This window comes from Scylla paramamosain, chromosome 19 (genome assembly GCF_035594125.1).
Source record: "Scylla paramamosain isolate STU-SP2022 chromosome 19, ASM3559412v1, whole genome shotgun sequence".
Classification (NCBI taxonomy): Eukaryota; Metazoa; Arthropoda; class Malacostraca; order Decapoda; family Portunidae; genus Scylla; species Scylla paramamosain.
In genome coordinates, this window is record NC_087169.1 from 20,495,312 (window position 1) to 20,518,914 (window position 23,603).

The window sequence follows — 23,603 nt, forward strand, 5'->3', positions numbered from 1 at the left end:
GGAAAAAACTATCAATGTTCACTTGCTAGTTGTCCTATTGGGCGGAGCAAAAAGAAATCTTACCAATGTTTGGGAAATCAAGAAGCGTGGAGGACAGTAATCTAAGAACATTGATATGGTAACCTTAGCCATCAGTAAAGAAGGGAAGAAAGTAAAGTAATGGTGAAGAAAAGCGTCACAATCAATAAAACAAGTAAAATTTTTCTTTACTAGACCAACAATCATGCTATTATCACAATGCTGCAATATATTAGCATCTGCGTAATTATCCGTTGCCACTACAAAAAAAAGTTATAATAGTTTAAATTTCATCCCAAATTGCTTCCAGTTACACATTTCATCCTTAAATATTGGCAACCACTGTGCTCACATGACACCCTCATGCCACCTCCCAGCCCACTACTGCGTGATCCTCGCGGCGCCACAGGTACAAGGCAGGGAGGGCTGGCAGACTGTCAATACACCCCTGTGTCCCTCGGCGCCTCACCTATCCATAAATTACTTACCGCTGCCGCCTTCACACAAGGCACCAACCTGATGTACTTCACGACTGCCCTCCCCCCCACCAGTTCTTACCCTTACCATAAACCCCTACAAGCAACAACTCGACCACTGAACCGCCGATTCCCCAAAAGCACTTCGTTAGTTTAGTAGTTATGCGATATATTTTTTTTAGTATTATTCCAGAAGTTGTACATCTTTACTAGTACAGTGCTCTTTATTTGTGATTATTTTGCATCGTGAACCACTGAACCAGCCACTCCCCAAACAAGCACTTTAGTTGAAATACTCCGCAGCTGTTCTTTTACACATTGTACATCTAAACGAGTCTCGTCTTCTTTGCTTCCCATTATTCTACTCGCTTTGCAATTGCCAGAGGTTGTGCCATGTGTATTAATCCTCCCCAGCTGTTATGTTCCCAATGAGCTTCGCCATATTAACTTTCTGCATAAAGTACAGCCCTGATAGTCACCACACTTACTTTGAATCAACCTCCTTCTGTCTGCAGTCTTCCCTGCTTGGTTCCTCTATACCGAGTTCCTTCAACCACTCGTGAACACCAAAATCTTGACGAAAATAAGGAAAACTGATGCGGTGACTGGGGAATTCCTTCGGTCTTGACTTCCATGTTGCTACTAAGTCAGCTGGTTAATACACCAAACACTGTATCTGGTAACTCTTTCCCCGCAGCCTATTGGTCAGACGCCACAGTGTGCCAGCTATGATTGGTCAGTGGGCTGAAGAGTATTTTTCCACGTTACAGCAAACAACCCTCCTGCCTTCATCATGCTGCTGTAGCTCATGGCTGTTGCGTAGCTGGATGATTAGTGTTAGTGAAGAGCCTGGGACCATACAAACGTTTATTTAATGATAAAACTGCAGTAGTGAAATAAGTGAACGTAACATTACTTGCCATGAAAAATGAAATGAGACATAAGAACAAATGAAACGTGAACCAACAGGAGGGTGGGGGAAGGTCAGGACAGACTACAAAAAGCCCGCAATCTTGGGTCATGGTAAGGAGGGCACGGCATCAAGAGGGGGCACAATAATAAATTAGTTCGGGTGGGGGAAAAGAAAGTCTTAAACTAATCTTACACAATTAAGTTTCGACCGATTAAACGTAAATTTCACTCTGCCAATAGTGACAACGCCTCGAGTCACGACCCTGACGAGTGGGAAGCGGCGCGCCTGGCTCGGATGAGACGCTGCTGTGACAGCCGAGGTGAACCATACCAGAGTTTAGGAGCAGCGAGGATTGGACCAGCAAGGCGGCTCCCTCCCTGCACTCCATCCAGCCAGGACCTTCCCTCCTTCGTCACGACCCAGACTTCGCTCTCGACTCCCCTTCCAGACTGGGGTTAGAACAGAGACCTTTCTTTTTCTTGACGCGTGCCGGACCCATCACGCCGACTTGGTGAATTGTGACATGGAGCAATTAATTATCTTTTTGTCCTTCTGTTTTGTTTTAAAGCGGCCTTGTTCCGAACCAATGAGTCTGTTGAGTGAAGCAAGTGAGACACCATTAGTCACTCGTCGGTTGGCAGTGTATTAGCACGTTGTGTCATGGAATGATCTTCCACTTAGCTCCTCTCAAAAGTATAATACATTAGAATTCAAAGACAATACCGAAAAATTCACAGTAAGGTATTTTGTATTACCGTGAAACTCAAATACTGCAGCATGAAACCCAATGCCAGAGAACCAGACGAACATGACTCCTTCAATGTGTCTGTCGCTTGTTTGTTTGTTTGTTTTGTTTCCTTCTTGAATGAAGCGAGAAGTGGCAAACGAAGAGGCAAGTGAAGATAATCCTCCATGGCTTTATGAGACAACTTTTGGGACTCGTCGATAATCTGAGGCAAGCTGAAACTACACAGGATACCGGTAACCCTAGAAGAGCGCGGCGACACTGACGGAGGCGTGGGCGGGGCGGCCTTGGGGGGGGCACCTTAGGCCTCCTCGGCGTGCTCCTCCTCGTCCTCGTACTCCTCCTCGGCCGTTGCGTCCTGGTACTGCTGGTACTCGCTCACCAAGTCGTTCATGTTGCTCTCTGCCTCCGTGAACTCCATCTCATCCATGCCCTCGCCCGTGTACCAATGGAGGAAAGCCTTTCGCCGGAACATGGCCGTGAACTGCTCGGAGATGCGACGGAAGAGTTCCTGGATGGCCGTGGAGTTGCCGATGAAGGTGGAGGCCATTTTGATGCCGCGGGGGGGAATGTCACACACTGCAGTCTTCACGTTGTTGGGGATCCACTCCACGAAGTAGGAGGAGTTCTTGTTCTGGATATTCAGCATCTGTTCGTCCACCTCCTTCATGGACATCCTGCCTCGGAACACGGCGGCCACGGTGAGGTAGCGGCCATGGCGGGGGTCACACGCGGCCATCATGTTCTTGGCGTCAAACATCTGCTGGGTGAGCTCGGGGACGGTGAGGGCGCGGTACATCTGAGAGCCGCGGGAGGTGAGTGGCGCGAACCCTGGCATGAAGAAGTGGAGTCGGGGGAAGGGCACCATGTTGACGGCAAGTTTGCGGAGATCTGCGTTGAGCTGGCCGGGGAATCGTAGGCAGGTGGTGACGCCGGACATGGTGAGGGACACGAGATGGTTGAGGTCGCCGTAGGTGGGCGTGGAGAGCTTGAGGGTCCTGAAGCAGATATCGTAGAGCGCCTCGTTGTCAATGCAATAAGTCTCATCTGTGTTCTCGACCAGCTGGTGAACGGAGAGCGTGGCGTTGTAGGGTTCCACCACTGTGTCGGATACCTGGCGAGGAGACGAGCCATGAAGCATGAAGGTGCACAACACACACACCCACTAACACCCTCAGCAGACACAGCCATCAACACAAATCACAAGAAGCACAAAGAACTGACGTGAGCGCATGTCTTCTTTTTCTCCCTTAAGTCAATCAATCAATCTTCGCTTGTTACTGCGACGGTAGAAGTCAATCCCTCTCTTCCCCTCTTCTCCTTCCTTTCTTTCCTCCAAATTAAATCTTCTCATCCTCCTTCCCTCCCTTCTTCCCTCCTCTCCCTCCCCTTCCATAATAAAATCCTTCTCTCCTGCCTTATCTACTTTCTCTCCCCCTACCTCCTCTCCCTCGCCTCTCACCTTGGGACTGGACATCACGGAGGTGTTCATGATCTCTACCTCCTTCTCTTTCTCTCTACCTCCTTTCCTCACTTCCATAACTAGATCCTCTTATCCTCTCTACTTTATCTTTCCTCTCCCTCCCTCTCACCTTCGGACTGGGCACCACGGAGAAGGTGTTCATAATCCTGTCGGGGTACTCTTCACGGATCTTTGAGATGAGGAGGGTGCCCATGCCGGAGCCAGTGCCGCCCCCAAGGGAGTGAGTCAGCTGGAAGCCCTGCAGACAATCACACCCCTCAGACTCCTTCCTCACCACATCCAGCACGGAGTCCACCAGCTCTGCGCCTTCAGTGTAGTGACCTTTCGCCCAGTTGTTGCCCGCCCCGCTCTGACCTGTGGGAGGAGACGACTAAGAGGTTAAGTTACGTTGGGTTTGGTTTCATTGGGACACGAACACATGAATCTCATCTTATTAACAGCCAGACAAGAGGAACAACAAAAGGAAAAGAAGAGGAAGATGAGCAGCATAAGATCTAATACGAAAAAAAAAAAAATATCTAGAAGCTGAAGAAGGAAGCGGAGGAAGAGGATAAAGATGATCGGTAAAAGAAAAGAACACAGAAGAGCTGGAGCAGGAGGAAGATAAGACAGTAGACGATAATCTGAAGGAAGATAAGACGCTATAGACCAGGAGCAGAAGGAAGTCACGTACCGAACACAAAGTTGTCTGGCCTGAAGAGCTGGCCGAAGGGACCCGACCTCACGGAGTCCATGGTACCGGGCTCCAGGTCCACCAGGATAGCCCGGGGGACATACCTGGAGGGGGGAGGTGTTAGAGGGGTGGCCTCTCTCTCTCTCTCTCTCTCTCTCTCTCTCTCTCTCTCTCTCTCTCTCTCTCTCTCTCTCTCTCTCTCTCTCTCACTCTCTCTCTTTCTCTCTCTCTCTCTCTCTGGATGATATTATGAGGTATATTTAATTTATATGTAAATTTTATCTATCTTCTGATGAAAACGAGGAGGAGGAGTAGGAAAAGGAGGATGAGGATGAGGAGGAGGAGGAGGAGGAGGAGGAGGAGGAGGAGGAGGAGGAGGAAGACAATGATGAATAATGAACCATGAAAGATAGTGATGAAAATGATAGTGAGGACAAAAGCAGACGAGAGTAGGGAAGACAAGATGATGGAGGGTGGGAGGGAGGGAGGAGGGGAGAAAAATTACAGTGAATAGGGAGATGACACGGAGGAAGAGGTAAAGGAGGTGTGAAGGAGAGAAGGGAATACAGGACGGAGAGGGAAATTATGATAAAGATGAAGGTAAGATGAGAGAAAGAAAATATGGAGGAGAAGGAGGAGATGGAACGAGAAGAATAAGAAAACCAAAATCACAAAGAACAAGAACAAAAATAAAACAACAGGAAGAGAATTAGGAAGAGGAAGATAAAAAGAAGATAAACAAACAATAAAACAAACAAACAAACAAACAACCACACATAGCACAACACACCACAAAAACACAAAACAACACCAACAAAACAAGAAAACCCATTAAAACAACAACGCTAACATGAGAACCAACAGGAGAACCAACAACAACATATAAGACAAACATACTTTCCGCCAGTGGCCTCGTTGTAGTACACGTTGATCCTCTCCAGCTGCAGGTCATGGTCCCCGCGGTAAGTGCCAGTGGGATCGATGCCATGCTCGTCACTGATGATCTCCCAGAACTGAAACAAGAGACCCAGGACGTCAGAGAGAGGGAGAGTGGAGGGAGGGAACAGGTAGGAGGGATAAGGGTGTAGGGATATGGGGAGGGATGGAGGAATGGAGGGAACAAGAGATTTATTTATTTATTTATTTATACATCACGCCACATAAGATCTACGTTCACAGTTTTTGCCGCACCTCCAGCCAAATCATCAATATAAGTCTACGGAGGTGGCGTGCCGCATTTCACTAACTCCACGGGGGAAGGTCTGCCAGGTTTCACTAAGTCTGTGGGATAATATTCGCCTTTTCTTATTGACTCCACGATTGTTTGGTGCATGAAGTTTAAGCCTAGGGATGAGAAGTGCCGTATTTCGTTAAGTCTAAAATATTTACTGTATTTCAGGTTTACAGGGAATGTTTCCTGCATTTTATCTAAGTCTAGAGAACTGTTCTATAAGGTATCACTAGATGGCGTTGTTTGAAGTACATGTTTTCTGAGTAATAGTTCTGAAAATTAACCTTCCTTTCCCTTCCCTTCCTAGTTGACTTGTATCAACATTAGAGAGACTTACTGTACAAAGCTACTAAGAGATATTCAATAGCAAACAAAAAACGTTCCTCCTCTCTTCCTTCCTCTAGGCATGAAAGTTTGTGGAAAATTAGCGTTCGAATAAAAAAGGCAGGGAATTGAAAGGAGAGGAAAAATACAGTGTTTTGGAAGGAGTTAATTTGCAGGTGCCAGGTATGCAAGACTGGGAGAGGGTTAATTAGTGTGTGTGTGTGTGTGTGTGTGTGTGTAAAATTCCTCATGGGGATAGGTCATCGACACACACACACACACACACACACACACACACACACACACACACACACACACACACACACACACACACACACAAAGACAGACAGACAGACAGACATACACACACAAAAAAAAGGAAATGTAAGAGAGAGAGAGAGAGAGAGAGAGAGAGAGAGAGAGAGAGAGAGAGAGAGAGAGAGAGAGAGAGAGAGAGAGAGAGAGAGAGAGAGAGAGAGAGAGAGAGAGTCAATGACCCACATGATCAATACCTGTACATGACAAGGTCCAGTAAGGGACAGTATGGCATGTGTCTGTGTGTGTGTGTGTGTGTGTGTGTGTGTGTGTGTGTGTGTGTGTGTGTGTGTGTGTGTGTGGTGTGTGTGTGTGTGTGTGTGTGTGTGTGTGTGTGTGTGTAGACCAACGAGAAAAATCAGTATTAATCCTTGAACGTGAGTGAGTGAGTGAGTGAGTGAGTGAGTGAGTGAGTGAGTGATCATGAGTGAGAGAGTGACATGAGAAACAGGATGAACGGTTCTAATACTGTCCCTTTAACCTCTCTCTCTCTCTCTCTCTCTCTCTCTCTCTCTCTCTCTCTCTCTCTCTCTCTCTCTCTCTCTCTCTCTCTCTCTCTCTCTCTCTCTCTCTCTCTCTCTCTCTCTCCTGCAATATCAGTGTTACCAGAACTTTCACAAAAATGTCACGCCTTCCAGATACACCGTGAGTTTCCACCGCGCCCAGAGGAGGAGGAGGAGGAGGAGGAGGAGGGTGTTTGTCCCGCACATGCGCATTCCCACTGTCGCATGGCGGGTGAGAGGCAGCTGTGAGGGAGGGAGAGGGGAGGGGGAAAGAAAGGAGAGGGACTGTAAGGGAAGAGGAGGAGGCGAGGCATGGTGGTGGTGGTGGTGCATGTTAGCTAAGCCCTGCGCGGGGATGACGTCAAATGAGTCACTGTCTGCGCACGTCTCAGGGAAATCAAAGCAAGATCTTATCAACAGACAGAAACATTTATATGATTTACAAATTATATGATGAAGTAAAATATAATGAATAAACATGAAGAATAATGAAAAAAAATGTCTGAGAAAAGCATATCCTCACTACTATGGAAAATATATCAATACTTAAAAGAAATCGAAATTAAAATGCATGATTAAATAAAAAAGAACATTAATTTGATAAGATAAGTATATGAAATCAAATATTCATGTACAAAACTAATGCGTTTATTTATACTGATCTATTTATTCATCTATTATTACTTTTTTTTACACTCAAAGAAAGGAAAGAAGAGGAATGAACTGAAAACTGCGCGAGTGACCAATGGAAAAATGAGGAATAGCGAAAAGGGAAAAGGAAAATATAGGGAAAAATTGGTATTGACTTGTAAAATATTGGTGACATTCTCTCTCTCTCTCTCTCTCTCTCTCTCTCTCTCTCTCTCTCTCTCTCTCTCTCTCTCTCTCTCTCTCTCTCTCTCTCTCTCTCTCTGACATTCGCATATTTCCATCTAAACCTTGCCATTTTTCCCTTTCTTTCTGACCTTTCCTTTTACCTATGACCCTCTCTCTCTCTCTCTCTCTCTTTCTCTCTAGACTCTCACTGGCACTAACACATACTGAACACAAATTGCTGATGCGAGAGAGAGAGAGGAGAGAGGAGAGAGAGAGAGAGAGAGAGAGAGAGAGAGAGAGAGAGAGAGAGAGAGAGAGACCTTTAACACTTAGGGGGTGAGCGCCTCAAGGGAAAGCAGAGGCGGTGGTTAGCTCTTTAACTTAAGAACTATGGCCAACAATTATAATCCCCCCCCTCTCTCTCTCTCTCTCTCTCTCTCTCTCTCTCTCATAGAAAGGTCAGAGAGCAAAAGAGTAAAGAATAAAAGTGGGGAAAGAATGAAATATAGATGATGAGAGTGCAAGAGAGAGAGAGAGAGAGAGAGAGAGAGAGAGAGAGAGAGAGAGAGAGAGAGAGAGAGAGAGAGACCGTCTGGCTGGCTGGCTGGCTCACAAAATCAATATCCTTCGTCGGTTCCCCTCCTCCACCTATCCTGACCTTGCCACACCCCACTTGACACACTGCACCGCCACCACCACCACCACCACCACCATCATTATCATTCCCATTATCATCAGCATTCCCATTAGCATTCTCCACCACTTCATCCCACCATCACTATTACCATCACTAACCCTTTTCCTTTCAAAGCTTGTTTTTCTACCCTTTATTTTCTTTATTTTCTTTATTTTCTTCTCTTCTTTCTCCTTTTCTGTTTCTCTATATTCTACATCCTTCTTTCGTTTCTGTCTCATTTGCATCTATGTTTTTCTATCTCTATATTTACATCCCTCTCTTTGTCTTTCTCTGTTATTCCTTTCTTTCCTCACCTTCTTTCACTCTTCCTTCCTTTCCCTTCCTTTCCTGCTTCCTTTTTATCTCCAGTCTCCCTCGTTTCCTTTCTCTCTCTCTCTCTCTCTCTCTCTCTCTCTCTCTCTCTCTCTCTCTCTCTCTCTCTCTCTCTCTCTCTCTCTCTCTCTCTCTCTCTCTCTCTCTTCTTTCGTTTACCTTTCCTTATCTACACTTTTCTTCCTCCCTTCCTTTCTTTCTTCCTCTCCTCCCTTTTGCAGTTTCATTTTCCTCCCTCCCTCATTTCCTTTCTTCCCCTCCTTTCTTCTTTCTCTCACTTCACTAATACTTCCCTCTCATTTCCCTCCTTTCCTCTCTTCCCCAGTTCAACCCACATCTTCCTTCCCTCTCCCTCCTTCCTCCTCTTCCTTCTCGCCAACATCCCTTTCGCACTCTCTCATCCCTCCTCTCCTTGTCTCTCCTTCCCTTCAGACCGCCCACACTTCCCTCCCTTCCCCCCTCCCTCCCTTTCAACACTTCCTCCGCCTGTGACATATATTAGTAACAGGATCCTGGGAGGGGAGTGGGTGGGAGGAGCGAGGGAGGAGGAAGGAGAGGCGGGGTTAGCGGGGCGGGGACGAGTGGGGCGGGGCAGAGACAAGTTTGATGAGAGACTAAAAATAAGACTGACTTATCCTTCCTAACTTGAGTGTTTCTAGGGATAAGAGAGAGAGAGAGAGAGAGAGAGAGAGAGAGAGAGAGAGAGAGAGAGAGAGAGAGAGAGAGAGAGAGAGAGAGAGAGAGAGAGAGAGAGAGAGAGTTATTTCCTTTTATCATTTTAACAGCAAATGTGTTGAGAGAGAGAGAGAGAGAGAGAGAGAGAGAGAGAGAGAGAGAGAGAGAGAGAGAGAGAGAGAGAGAGAGAGAGAGAGAGAGAGAGAGAGAGAGAGAGAGAGAGAGAGAGAGAGAGAGAGAGAGAGAGAAGAAGAAGAAAACACCAAAATTGCCACTAAAAATTAACAAAAACCAACACATGATCTTTTCCTTTCAACCTACACATAGATAGATAGGTAGATAGATAGATAGATAGATAGATAGATAGATAGATAGATAGAAGTTCCTTGGCCACATAATCACAGACACATTTTACTACTACCAGCTTAAGTTACGTTAGGTTAGGTTAGATTAGGTTACGTTAAATTAGATTACGTTAGACCAAACCACAAAATCACAGACGCTTTATAAAACTCCTTCTCTCAGTTTCCTCTACGCTTATACTCTTCACAAAGCCACAACAGAGCAAAGCCGCGCCAATGCTAAGTAATGGAGGCACGCTAAGACAGATACGCCACGCTGGCTTAGGGCAAGTTGGGTTACAAGGCTACAAGGTCACGATTCCTCGGCTTACTGCTCGTACTGAATCCCTCCTGGTGAAAAGACAGCTTGAAGGGTGGTGGTGGTGGTGGTGGATGGGGGGAGGAGTGGAAGAGGAAGAATAAAGAAGAAGCAAAGAAAACAAGAAGAGTAACAAGAAGGAGAACAAAAACAAGACGAACAAGTGAAGGAAATGAAGAAGGATAAGAACAACGAGAACAAGAAAGAACAAGAAAATGTAGCTGAATTCCTCTAAACAAGAACAAAACAAGAAAAAAAACAGGAAGGACGAGAATGCAGAAAGAAAACAAAAGAAGATGAACATATTAAAGAAAGCGAGGAATAACAAGAACAACAACAAGAATAGAAAGAACAAGAAAGTGTAGCAAGTTGGGTTCCACTTCCTTACTTCCCTTCCTTGTACGTAATTTGTTGCATAAGTGTGTCAGTTACTTTACACCTCCTACACCTCACTGTGGCCTAGATTGCGTGTGTGTGTGTGTGTGTGTGTGTGTGTGTGTGTGTGTGTGTGTGTGTGTGTGTGTGTGTGTGTGTGTGTGTGTGTGTGTGTGTGTGTGTGTGTGTGTGTGTGTGTGTGTGTGTGTGTGTTAGTTAAGTACATGTAAAGCCTAGAATTGTCATGCACGTGATATTAGTTAACCAGTACTTAAGGTGAACAAAGTGAAGTAAAACAAAATTCGAAATCCTCTCATACTTCGTTCGTTTTCTGTTTCACTTCTGTTCCCCTTGCTGTAGTGACTCGTGGTACAGCTGTGGCGAGAATAAAAGTCATCCACAACACTCACTTCCATTGTATTAAGCATTTACCCTCAATCCTAAGTCTCCAGATCACCAAATAGTCTCCTTACAGTTATGGTGGTCAGAATATGTCCCTTTCAACACCAGCACCAAGTCACTGGTCCTTACTAATGGTCTGAACTCCTTGGCTTAACCTGTGTCCGGCTGTGGTAGTGTTGCTAGATGCGGTATACACTTTTCATGCATGCAGGTGTAATGCAGTACCCATCGAAGGTGAATTACTAACATCTCTATCATCTAGTTCGTCTCAAGGTCGTGTATTGAAGGTCGAATATTCAAGAGTTTTTAAAGGTCAGCTATGCCTTGCTGGTCCAAGCGTGTGTGTGTGTGTGTGTGTGTGTGTGTGTGTGTGTGTGTGTGTGTGTGTGTGTGTGTGTGTGTGTGTGTGTGTGTGTGTGTGTGTGTGTGTGTGTGGTCATTACCGATTCTCCTACTTGTACACACACACACACACACACACAGTATTCACACTCCTTTCTATTCATCTCTCCCCCATTTCATTTTCTATTCATACCTCTTTCCCTAACCGCCCCCCCCTCTCTCTCTCTCTCTCTCTCTCTCTCTCTCTCTCTCTCTCTCTCTCTCTCTCTCTCTCTCTCTCTCTCCACCTTCATCGTTATTTTTTAATTTCCGAACCATCTACAGTAAAATTAATATTCAGAAGAAACAAAAATATACACTATACATTTCCAACAGTAATTCCAGCCTCGCAATAATAACCAGCCTTATTTACTTATTCATTTCCCACTCTCTTTTTTTTTTTAGTAATCTCTTCGCGTGCTTGTATGTTCAGTTTAAAATTCCTTCTTGATCTATAACAATTTAGCGCCATCAGCAACTCCCAGCCTTTACTTAGCGACGGTAGTAAGAGAAGTGAGGAAGAAACAAAAATTGAACAAAAAATTTCCTTATTCTCTTCCTTTCTTGTGTTTTCTGTTGGTGTGAATCTTTGAAGTATATTTTCTTTTCTCTTCTCCTCACTTACTTATAAACATCGCCTACACTCAAGCTTCGAGGGAGAAACTAAGCACTTTTCTCCCTTCATAACAGCCAGAACTAGCGCCAAGCTTTGATTTACTGACTTGTTTAATCTCAAATATATGAGCTAAATGTTATAGTTTTCATCATTTTCATTCTGTAATCCATCGTACTTATATTTGTTATTATTTTTTTTCATAGTAAAGTTGTATCAGTATCTAGACACTAGGCGAATATCTTCAACGAGGTATCCATTGAGAAGGCACTAGATATTAAACAGAAGAGGTTCCTAAGTCCCCTTGCAGCACCACTTAGAGCCGCCTTTCATGATACGCAGGAAGGATGGTGCTGTTTCCTTGCATTCTTCCAAACCAACCAAGAAGTGCACTAAATGAAAAGAGAAGAGAAGAAAACAAGTAATACCTGAACCTGAACAAGAACGAATAGTGAATAGCAAGGAAGGTGAAGAGGCACAAACATATTCAAAATTGACCAGAACTCTTCCTTTTCGTAGCTGGTCCTTCGGTGTCTCTCAGGTACGGGGATGATAAAGGCTGAGCTGAAATGACACACACTTATACTGCTGAGAGAACTCCAACCTGATATAAGAAGTGTATGAAAGAAAACGAACAAACTGAAAACTAGTGAACTATTTTGACAGTATAGAAAATTGTCAGTTCTTAGGTAAAATAAGTAAATAACTACATAAAACTGACAGAATTTTGCGTTTTCATCACTCAGGCTTATACCAGGCTAAAGTTTCCTGAATAGTACATACACCAAGTAGGTACGGAATGTAAGTTGAAAAATAATTGTGACCTCGCTGTTCCGGTGCGTGGCGTCAGTGGTCCCTGCCCTACCCAAAGCTTGGTCACTAGGAACTCGGAGGTCTTTCCGCAGGAGACCGGTTGGCTGTGTCGGAGTGTGTCCCGCGAGCAGCAGACGACGGTGGGTGAGTAACACAGCCGGGCATCCACGAAATCGTTACGTTCCTGCATCAGTGAACGCGATAGTGGCTACAAATAACACTGATTGATTCTTGATGTCTTCTCTTCCTCGTCCCGTGCCAGAGAGAGAGAGAGAGAGAGAGAGAGAGAGAGAGAGAGAGAGAGAGAGAGAGAGAGAGAGAGAGAGAGAGAGAGAGAGAAATACAAAGGTAAGCAGTGAATCAAGAGCAAGTAGATCAAATAAAACAATGAGCACAAGAGTCAAGCTGAATTTCTTCCGTAAAGAAATAAACTTAAGTTGAAACTAGAGCTGTGTTTCCCTTCTTTTATTCTCTTATCACCAGTCTATTTTCACTGCAAGAAGACCTCCATGAGTGCCTAAGATAGAGAGACTTAAGACACCTCGCCTAGCTTAGATAACTTGGAGAGGTTCCTGGATTACACAAAACTCCTCGGCTTGTCCTTTACTATCTGTTGAGTAAAGAAGCGACTACAGCGTGAAGGGAGAGAAGTCCAAAGTGTCCCCGCCATGATGAAGATTCGAATTGAGGATCTCTTGTATGCATGTTAATCATTACACCGAGAAAATAGAGTAACTGATAAAGGTAAACTGAATAGAAGAGTCGAGAGAGAAGAGAAATCTAAATTGTCTCCAAAGGGCTGAGGAATCGAACCCACGACCTCTTCTTTGTATGCATGCTGACCATTACACCAACACACCAACAGAATAGAGCAACAAACAGCAGAAAATTGAATACGTGAGTCAACAGTGAGGCAGATGAATAACTAAACAGAATATGTGAGTTAACTGTGAGTCACGTGAATAACTGTCTCCAAAAGCAAGACAAGAATAACAGACAAAAGTCAAATGAATATAAAAAAAATCATAAGTCCTACCAAAGCAAGTGATGAGTCAGACGAGCAACTGAACTCAAATCTCGAACAAAACAAAAAAAGAATAAACAAATAAGTAAATAGACGGCATTTAAGCGGATGAGGATTAAGTGAAGCAAGTGAGTAAGCAGACCAAGTTCCTTTCTGGCGCAGCGAAACTATCGTACATTGCAAAGTCAAGTATCGTACGTCTGGCAGCCGGCAAATCCTTCCCTGAATGTCTGCAGAGAGAGAGAGAGAGAGAGAGAGAGAGAGAGAGAGAGAGAGAGAGAGAGAAGTAGTAGTAGTGACGGCAGCAACAAAAGAAGTAACAGTAGTAGTAGTGGTAGTAGTGGTGGTAGTAGTAGTAGTAGTAGTAGTAGTAGTAGTAGTAGTAGTAGTAGTAGTAGTAGTAGTAGTAGTAGTAATGCAAGGGAACTCAGTCTTTCATCCCCAGTATTACAACATTCCAGAATATAATAACAGCACAGTAATTACATTTTAAGGATTATATTTCTGCTAATTAGACTGGTAGTGTGTAGGCGTGCTGGATTATATAAAATGATTCATATATAACCATATATATAAAACCAGATTCATTCTATTAAAGTGTAGTAGTAGTAGTAGTAGTAGTAGTAGTAGTAGTAGTAGTAGTAGTAGTAGAAGAAGAAGAAGAAGAAGAAGAAGAAGAAGAAGAAGAAGAAGAAGAAGAAGAAGAAGAAGAAGAAGATGATGATGATGATGATGATGATGAAGAAGAAGGAAGAAAGAAAGAAAGAAAGAAAAACAGAAATTAAGAAGAAAGAAAAACAGAAAAGAACAAGAACAAGAATATGAAGGAGCAATTAGGAGCAAGAACACAAACCAAAACAATAACAATGATAATTTTGTAATAAGAAGATAAAAAAAAATCCAAGCGAGAACAAATAAAAATATATTGAAGATAGAAAACAAAAAAGTAAACAGAACACTCAACGAAAAAAAAAAGATGCTACAACCACTCTCAAATGGAAAGCTGTACACTCTACCCCCACGCTTTCCTCAGCCCAGACCAAGACCCAGACCAAGACCCAGACCTTTCCCTTTAAAACCCAGCATTAAATAGAAAACGAGGTGACACTGCTACACACGCCCTCGCCACGCCCACCCCTATCAGAAAAACCACTATACAAATGCTGTGGAGAATGTATTATAAAGATCAGAGGGTTAATGAAAGGGGATCTGGTAATGGGAACGTAGAAATTGAAGAAAATAGTATGTAGAGGATTTACCAGAGAGAGAGAGAGAGAGAGAGAGAGAGAGAGAGAGAGAGAGAGAGAGAGAGAGAGAGAGAGAGTAGGAAAAGGCTCATTCCTACAAGAGAGGATGTCTGCACGTGTCTCAGAGTGTGTGGGCGTGGGTGTATGACAGCAAGCACGTAGGAAGGCATAATAGTAGTAGTAGTAGTAGTAGTAGTAGTAGTAGTAGTAGTAGTAGTAGTAGTAGTAGTAGTAGTAGTGGTGGTGGTGATGGTGGTGTTGAATTATACTAATTACTTAACTTCCACTACTAACACCACCACCACCACCACCACCACCACGACCTTCCTCCCCTCTCCCCTCACTCTCTCACCCTCCCTCCGCACTCCCCTCTCACTCATCAAGATCACTGACAACTGTTACTCATCATCTCCCTTTCCTCTCCCTCTCTCCCTTCACTCTTACCATCCCCTCCCTCTCCCTTCCCCTCTTCTTCCCCTCACTCTGGCGGATACCAACGCCCCTTCCCCTCCCCCTTTCCCCTTACCAGTACCTCACACCTTCCCTCCCCTCTCCTCCCGACTTATAATCCCTCGTGGTGGTGATGCAGCCTAACTTCCTCTCACGCAAGTCTTTCTCCCTCTCTCTCTCATCACCACTAATACCTCTTCCCCTCACTTAACACTCTCCCCTCTTCCTCCCTCCCTCACTTTCTCTCTGCCTAAGATAACAACACACCACCGCCGCCACTAACACCGCACCACACAAACACTTGGCACTTACTTTGGCCCCGATCTGGTTACCACACTGGCCGGCTTGAATGTGCACAATTTCTCTCATGGTGGTGGAGTAATACTAGTAAGGTTAGCACTGCGGTAAGCGTTTGAATGAGTCACAAAACCCCGGACGCTGTTTATATAAGGCGCCGTGGGAGGTCAATCGCGCATGCGTCGCCCCTTCCCACGCATGCCAACCCTACCAATTTGTTCCATGCGCCTACCCGTAATTCAATTTTTTCTACATTACGGCTTGAAACTAATGGGTGTGAGTTGTGGTATGGGTGTTAGTTATTGGTTTACGTTGCTTGGTGTCTGTGGTAGTGGTTTGGCAGGCGTGGTTTGGGCGGTAGTCTCCGTGGAGGGTTGCCAGCGGTGGTGGTATCGATTTTGGGTGAATCAATTGAACACGCCCATATCGGAAAACCTTCGCCAGCGCCCGGTAGACACTGTCCCGCACTCTCCCCTTTAATACCATTCCACTCAGTAATTATACACATGGAGTAATTACATATCAAGGGATGCTAAACACACACAAACACACAAGTCTAAGTCTAAAGGAAGTGGAGGCGTGAAGTGTCATCTACCACTCTCGTCTTCCTCCCGCTGTCACCTCACCTCTCCCTCCTCTCCCTCGTCGCCTCCCCACCCAGCAATAACGGTAACACCGGCTTGCCCTGCCTAGCCTACCCGGCATGCTAACCTCCTTTTCACCTATTTCTCCTCGTTCATGGATCCTGTCTCCATTTCCGCATGTACTAAAGCTACTGTCATTGTTTCCTTCCTCTCCTGTATAACTATGTCGTCTGTCCGCTACATTCAACATGCCAACCGATTTTTCGTCTACATTTCCGCATGTCATGGGTTCTGTTTATATTTTTGTATATGCTAAAGTTTCTGTCATTGCTTCCTTCCTATCAAATAAGTTTTCTATCCCCTATATTCAGCATGCTTACGTATTTTCCAATTATTTCTTCACATATCAGAGGTTCTGTCTGTTCCTATAATGTATTAAGCTTCTGTCATTTGTTCCTTCCTATCCAGTGTAACAATAAGTCTTCTGATGTCCTATTTTTCACCTGTCTCCTCCCGTTATCTAGATGCACTGTGTCCTATTTATAGATTTTTGGTACAGTTCACGTCTTGCTATCTCAACAAACGGGTTATGTCAGTGTTCACGCTACTGTAATGGAAACGTCAACTTTAATATCATAACTTCTCTTTTTGTCTTTTTTTCCCTTATTTCTTTATTTCACTTGGATATCCCGTGTTTTATTTCAGTGTTTACATGACAAGACATCCCCAATCACCTCCACAAACAGGTTATGTCAATGTTCACACTACTCTGTTCATATTCCGTCAAATTGAATATCCTATCGTCTTTTTTTTTTTTTTTTTTCCTCTTATCTCTTGAGTTTGCTAAGATATCTGGTGTCTTATTTCAATATTTACATGCCAACATATCCCCGTTACCGCTACTCTAATGAACCTATCCCTCCGTCTTCTTTTTTTTTTTTTTTTCCTTTATTTTCATGATTTTACCGAGATACCCCGTGTGTTGTTTCATTGTTTACATGCCAACACATCCCCGTTCACCTCCACAAACCGGTTAAGTCAAGGATCCATTCATTTCACACGGCATGCAAACCTATCTTTCTTTCACATTTCCTTATTTTCCTAGTTCTTCAAGATGCCACGTGCCTTGTTCATACATTTCCAGCAATATACACTCTGTTCTTGCCGCCAGACGGATTATACTAGTGTTATGCCTCCCTAGTTCACGGAGGTTGTGATAGGTTAGGATGAGTAAGATGCAAAATGATTAAGACAGCTAGATCAGGTTTAAGTATGATAAATTAAGTTTGTTTAGGACTAGAATAGTGTTAGATATGTAGGAAAGGAAGAAAATGAGTAAAAATAATATCAAACAAATCAAATAAATGAAGAAACGAAAACGCACGTGAATAAGTTAGTAAATAATGATCAAGATATTATTTTTTTTCTTTCTTCCTGTATCACCTTCACAAAAAATTACTTAAAATGAACATCTTGTAAACACCGGTATTACAAATCAACAGTATTAAGGTTCTCCGGGTCATTTTTGCTCCTCTCCTTCTGGTTCTTTGGGTCAGTTTTGTTCCCCCTTCCTCTGATTCTCCGGGTCGGTTTTGTTCCCCCTGCCTCTGGTTCTCCTGGTCATTTTTGTTCCCCCTTCCTCTGGTTCTCGGGGTCAGTTTTGCTCCCCCTCCCTCTAGTTCTCCGGGTCGGTTTTGTTAACCCCTCCCTTCTGGTTCTCGGAAAGGCAAATGTTCCTGAAGATTCCTATGCTTGCAGGAATATGCTAACTGTACACCACCCTCCTGCTGTGCCGACGTGATTATTTTGTGTAATTTTTTCTTATAATTCGTGCTGCATTGGGTAGTAGTGGTGGTGGTGGTGGTGGTGGTAATAGAGGAAGAGGAAGAAGAAGAAGAAGAAGAAGAAGAAGAAGAAGAAGAAGAAGAAGAAGAAGAAGAAGAAGAAGAAGAAGAAGGAGGAGGAGGAAAAGAAGACGTAAGCAATTGTAGTAGTAGTAGTAGTAGTAGTAGTAGTAGTAGAAAAATGGAGGAGGAGGAGGAGGAGAAGGAGGAGGAGGAGGAGGAGAAGGAGGAGGAGGAGGAGGAGGAGGAGGAGGAGGAGGAGGAGGAGGAGGAGGACAGACTAAAAACTTACGAAACAAAACTCCCTCTCTCTCTCTCTCTCTCTCTCTCTCTCTCTCTCTCTCTCTCTCTCTCTCTCTCTCTCTCTCTCTCTCTCTCTCTCTCTCTCTCTCTCTCTCTCTATCACGGTCTATCGCGGCGGTGGACAGGAAGGAAGAGAGGAAAACACTGGCTTCTGTTCGTTCTTATATGGTTTCTGATACTCTATAAAACCGATACTCTCTCTCTCTCTCTCTCTCTCTCTCTCTCTCTCTCTCTCTCTCTCTCTCTCTCTCTCTCTCTCTCTCTGCGTGTGTGTTTCATGAAAAGGTAGAAAAATAAAAATAAAAAAGCAAGGCAAGAAGAGGGAAAAACAAAAGGAAAGGAAAGGAAAATGAGAAGGGAAGACAGCAAAAACGGAAATAACAAGATGAAAATAAAGAAAAAGTAAGAAAGCAAAACGAGAAAGGGGAAAAACAATTTGAAGGGAAAAAATAAAAATGAGAAAACAAGACAGGAAGCAGGAAAAAAAACAAGGAAAATAAAAAAATCAAAGGAAAAAAACAAGAGATATAAAAAGCAGGAGAAAGAACTGAAAAATAAAGAAATGAAAGAGGAAACTTAAAAAAAAAGGAAAGACGGAACAAAGAGAACAAGAAGGGAGGAAGGGAGGAAGGGGAAAAAAGATACAAGGACGAAGCAATTAAGTAAGTACTCTTGATAAGAAGTAATAGACTAGTGAACGAATCTCAGGTGACACGCCCTCTCTCTCTCTCTCTCTCTCTCTCTCTCTCTCTCTCTCTCTCTCTCTCTCTCTCTCTCTCTCTCTCTCTCTCTCTCTCTCTCTCGTAATTTTTTTTTTTTCAATTTTTATTTTTTCTCATTTCGGTTTCTGTTTTCTATTTTTACCTTGTTATCTTTATAGCAATATTTTTCTTTTCTTATCTTTCATCTACTTCTCCTACTTGTCTTCTTGATCATTAATTTTATCATCACTGTAATCATTGTTGCCATTCACGTTGTAATACAAATACTTTACTGATAGATAGATATACAAAACATTTTAATTTTCTCTCCCTCCTGAATAAATAAACGTAAAAATGAATCTACATGCATCAGGCGGAATGAAAATTAATCAAAATGTTCAAAATAAAGTTATTTCGTATATCTATTTATTTATTTAAGGAGAGAAACATTCCAGTTCACAACATCTGAGTTTATTTTAATGAATTCTGCTCCCTCTTTCCCTCCCCTCTCTCTCTCTCTCTCTCTCTCTCTCTCTCTCTCTCTCTCTCTCTCTCTCTCTCTCTCTCTCTCTCTCTCTCTCATTTCCCCTCTTTTCCCTTCCATCCTCTACTCTCCCCTCTCCATTCTCATTTCCCCTTCCTTTCTTCCCTACCTCTCTTTCCCTTCTCTTCTTTCTTCATTTTCCACCAACCCTCTTTTTTTCCTCTTCTTCCCTATCTTATATCACTTCCCTCTGTTCACTCTCTCTCTTCTCTCCATTTTTTCCTCCTATCCCTCACGTTATCTTTCCCTCCTATCTTCCCTCTATCTTTCCTCCAATCCCTCCCTTTTATCTTTCCCTCTCTCTTCCCTCCTTCCTTCCCTTCACTCCTTTTTCTTATCTTTCCCTCCCGCCTTCCCTCCACTTCCTGCTCTTATCTCTCCCTCCCTTTTCCCTCCATCTCTCCCTCCATCTCTCCCTCCACTTTATCGACCCCTCTCTCCTTCCTTCTCTCCCTTCTAAACGTAAGTACAAGCAGCCACATCTCTGTAAACATTTAAAAACACAGTCTCTCAATGTTTACTGACGGGAAAACATCAAAGCGTTAAGCTGGTATCGAAAATCCTATTACTGTTTACATTTTCTTTCACAGCGTGGCTTGGGGAAGGAGGGAGACACTAAGATGAATTCTGAAACTCTTCGCTCTCTCACCACGACTATTTTCAAAGGCCGCAGATATGATTAGCCGGGTTCTCAAGAGTGTTTCTCCAGTTAATAATGTAGAAAGGTTGTTAATCTGTCACTAGAACTATATAAATGGTCTTAAAAACCCGTGTAACTTCAACTAGAGCCTTTGATTGTAGTGGAGGTGTTGCAGAAGTGTTGCAGAGTATATGGTCCGTTATCGTATGCGACGGGCAAAGTATCGATCATTTAACGATTACTTGTTAGTTTTAAATGGATAGTTTGGTCCTAGGAGGGAATGTAAAGGATTATCGTAATGTTTTTTATTTACCTATTTCGTGGTTCATAAATTTAGGGAACTTATAAAGCTATTATATGTGTTTATTTGTTTGTTTGTGTATTTATTATTATGTAACACTTGTTCAAGAATGTATAAAGTCAGAAGATCATTTTATCTCAGTATTAAAGAACAGTAAAATAAAAATTCTCTTACATATTTCACTCACATATTTCACGCCTAGTTTCAAGGAATACTAAAAATAAGTAAAAAAATAAATGAAAACAAAAAAAAAAAATGGCTGTTCATCGTACACAACAGAATAACTATCAAACCTTGAATTAAATGAAACGAACATGGAGAAGAAAAAAAAAACGGCTCTTCTTCATCGTACGCGGCAGAATAACTATCGAACCTTGAATTAAATGAAACGAACATAAAGAGAAGGCATATTTCACTCACCTACTTCACTCGGAGTCGCAAGAAAAAACAAAATATAATAGACAAAACAAATAAATAAATAAAGCTCCTCAACATCTTCGTACGCGACAGATTAACTATCGAACCTTGAATCAGATGAAACGAACATGAAAAAAATAATAATAATAATAAAAACAAACAAAAAACACACAAATATCACTTATTTCACACGGACTTGCAAAGAAAAGCACGGTGTTGGTTCAGTGGCTCAGTGACGCGTGAGCAGAGGGGTTCGTGTCTCCTCGGGCAGCCGGAAGTCGTTACCTGGGCTGCATTATTAGTCACCGTGGGAAGGTAAACTGTCACCTCCCTCACCTGTCCTGCCCTCCCACCTCGTATCAAAAAAAGAGACACCGATCAGCGCTTTTAAAATCCATAGCACGTGTAATTAACTTCTACGGGGAGGGAGGGAAAAAAAAAAGGAAAAAAAAAGAGATAAAAAAAGGAAAATGGATTAAAGAAGAGGATTACGTGTGTGTGTGTGTGTGTGTGTGTGTGTGTGTGTGTGTGTGTGTGTGTGTGTGTGTGTGTGTGTGTGTGTGTGTGTGTGTGTGTGTGTGTGTGTGTGTGTGTGTGTGTGTGTGTGTGTGTGTGTGTGTGCACGCAAAAATAAAGATAAATAAATAAACAAAAAAAAAGAAAGGTGCTTTTTAAAATCCATACACATAATTAACTCAATGAAAAAACGAAAAAAAAAAAAACAGCAACAACAACAAAAACAGCTATATCAAACCAAGCGAAATGACGTGTGCGTGCGTGTGCGTGTGCGTGTCTAGGTGTGCGTGTGCGTGTGTTACCTCACGTGCTTTCATTTACAGCACGCGTGTGAGATAGAGAAAGAGACAACATAAGATCGACAGGCGGGAGGGAGGGAGGGAGGGAGGGAGGGAGGGAGGGAGAAAAGGGGAGATATCGGCCATTCTAGGGAGGAGAGGACTGGGGCGGGGTAGAGATAGACTGAGAAGGGATAGGATAGACTGTGGTGGGCTGGGAATAGACTGAGATAGGCTGGGATAGACTGAGAAGGGCTGGGGAAGAGGTAGGATAGACTGAGATGGGTTGGGATAGACTGGGATAGACTGAGATGGCCTGAGATAGACTGAGATAAACTGGGGAGGGGAGAGATAGACTGAGAGGAACCAGGGTGTGTTGTACTAAGGTGAGTTGGGACTTGGAAGGGGTTGGCTGGCTGGAGGCGGCGTCACCGTTGCCATGGGGACGTCGAGGACAACAGTACGACAACCCTCTACCACGTGCTGAGTCTGAGGCACGCGGCACGTCTGTTGGGAAATGGGTATTGATTGCTTCCCTGTCAGGTGAGCTGATCAGGGACGCACAAAGGGGTGGAAGGTGGGGAGGACATGAGGATTGAAGGGTAATGAGGGGAGGGATAGGAGAGAACGAAGGGAAAGAGAGAGAGGGGAAGGAAAGAACGGGAAAGAGGGAGGAGAGTAGAAAGATCGGGAAGGAGAGGAAGAAAAATTTGGGAGGATTGAGAGAGTGAATGAACGGAAAGACGAAGGGAACAAAAAGGAAAGGAGGAATGAAGGGAAAGAGAGCGGGATGGGAGAGGAAAGCAAGAACAGTAGAGGAGTGAGGAATGAAGGGAAATTGGAAAAGAAAAGATGAGGAACAGAAGTGAGTGGAAATAAAGGGAAGAAGAGAGGAAGAAATGTAGGGCAGGAAGGGAAGGGAGGGGAAAAAAAGAATGAGAATTGAGATGGAAATAGAAGGGGAAAAGGGAGAATTAAGTGAGTAATGTTTTATTGGAGGAAAAAAGGGGAGGGAGGGAGGGGAAAAACACGAGTAGGAGAGGAAAAAATGAGGAAGAAATATGAGTTAATAAAGAGAGAGAGAGAGAAAAAAAAGAAAAGAGGGTAAACAAATAATTTATGAGTTTGAAAAATGTGAATGAATAAGATAAGAAAGAAATACAAGAAAAAAAAAGAAAAGGAGAAATTCAACACGTGTGAAAATAAAAAAAGAAAAAATAACTAACTTCCTTTCCAATATACGAAAATAAATTCACAAATAAATAAATAAGAAGAAAAAGTTAATTATAATAAATTTGAGAAAGCTATACATATGCATTCCTCTTTGAGTGTGTGTGTGTGTGTGTGTGTGTGTGTGTATGTGTGTGTAGAAAATCACGTGTGCGCATACATTCTTTAAAGCAACACCTCTCTTCCTCCTCCTCCACCTCCACCACCACCACCACCCTCAAACCTTCACCCAATAACCCTCAAGGAACAACACAAACAAGAGGTGCTTCGGGTTTCAGACTGGCAGGTGGCATTTGAGAACCGAACACCTCTTCCTTAATATCTTCCTTAATATAACCGTGAGAGAGAGAGAGAGAGAGAGAGAGAGAGAGAGAGAGAGAGAGAGAGAGAGAGAGAGAGAGAGAGAGAGAGAGAGAGGAGAGGGTAGGGAGAAACTAGTCAATATGCTCCTAAACTGCAGGTCATACGGTACAATATCATGCTCTCTCCCTCCGTCTCTCTCTCTCTCAAGCTACAAGACCACAGTACCTCCTCCCCCTGTATATTCTCCCAGTATATTCTTGCCCTCCCAGTACATTCCCTCCATTGGTTCCCCCTCTACATAGCTTGCTTATGTATCGTAGAGGTGATAGCACTTGGGTCTTGTTGAAATAAACATTGCTACTACTACTACTACCACTACTACTACTACTACTACTACTACTACTACTGCTGCTGCTGCTGCTGCTACTGATGCTGCTACTACTACTACTACTACTATGGATTGACATTAAACAGAACCATGACAAAGTATCGCTGACTA

General features: G+C 43.4%; 1 protein-coding gene across 1 annotated transcript; it reads right to left on the reverse strand.

The window, feature by feature from the left end:
- Window positions 1-1,347: 1,347 nt before the first annotated feature.
- Window positions 1,348-15,617, reverse strand: LOC135109853 (tubulin beta chain). Its single transcript, XM_064021619.1, has 5 exons — window positions 15,459-15,617; window positions 5,206-5,321; window positions 4,309-4,412; window positions 3,745-3,989; window positions 1,348-3,266 (listed from the first exon to the last, which is right to left on the reverse strand). The coding sequence occupies exons 1-5, from the start codon at window positions 15,513-15,515 to the stop codon at window positions 2,454-2,456; spliced, it is 1,335 nt and encodes a 444-aa protein (XP_063877689.1). The 5' UTR covers window positions 15,516-15,617; the 3' UTR covers window positions 1,348-2,453.
- Between the last annotated feature and the right edge of the window lie 7,986 nt (window positions 15,618-23,603).

Coding starts and splice junctions, on each gene's coding strand:
- LOC135109853 (XM_064021619.1), bottom strand. CDS start 15,515: ATGAGAGAAATTGTGCACATTCAAGCCGGCCAGTGTGGTAACCAGATC. Junction 5,322..15,458: donor GTAACCAGATCGGGGCCAAA/GTAAGTGCCAAG, acceptor CTCTTGTTTCAG/TTCTGGGAGATCATCAGTGA. Junction 4,413..5,205: donor AACGAGGCCACTGGCGGAAA/GTATGTTTGTCT, acceptor TCCCCCCTCCAG/GTATGTCCCCCGGGCTATCC.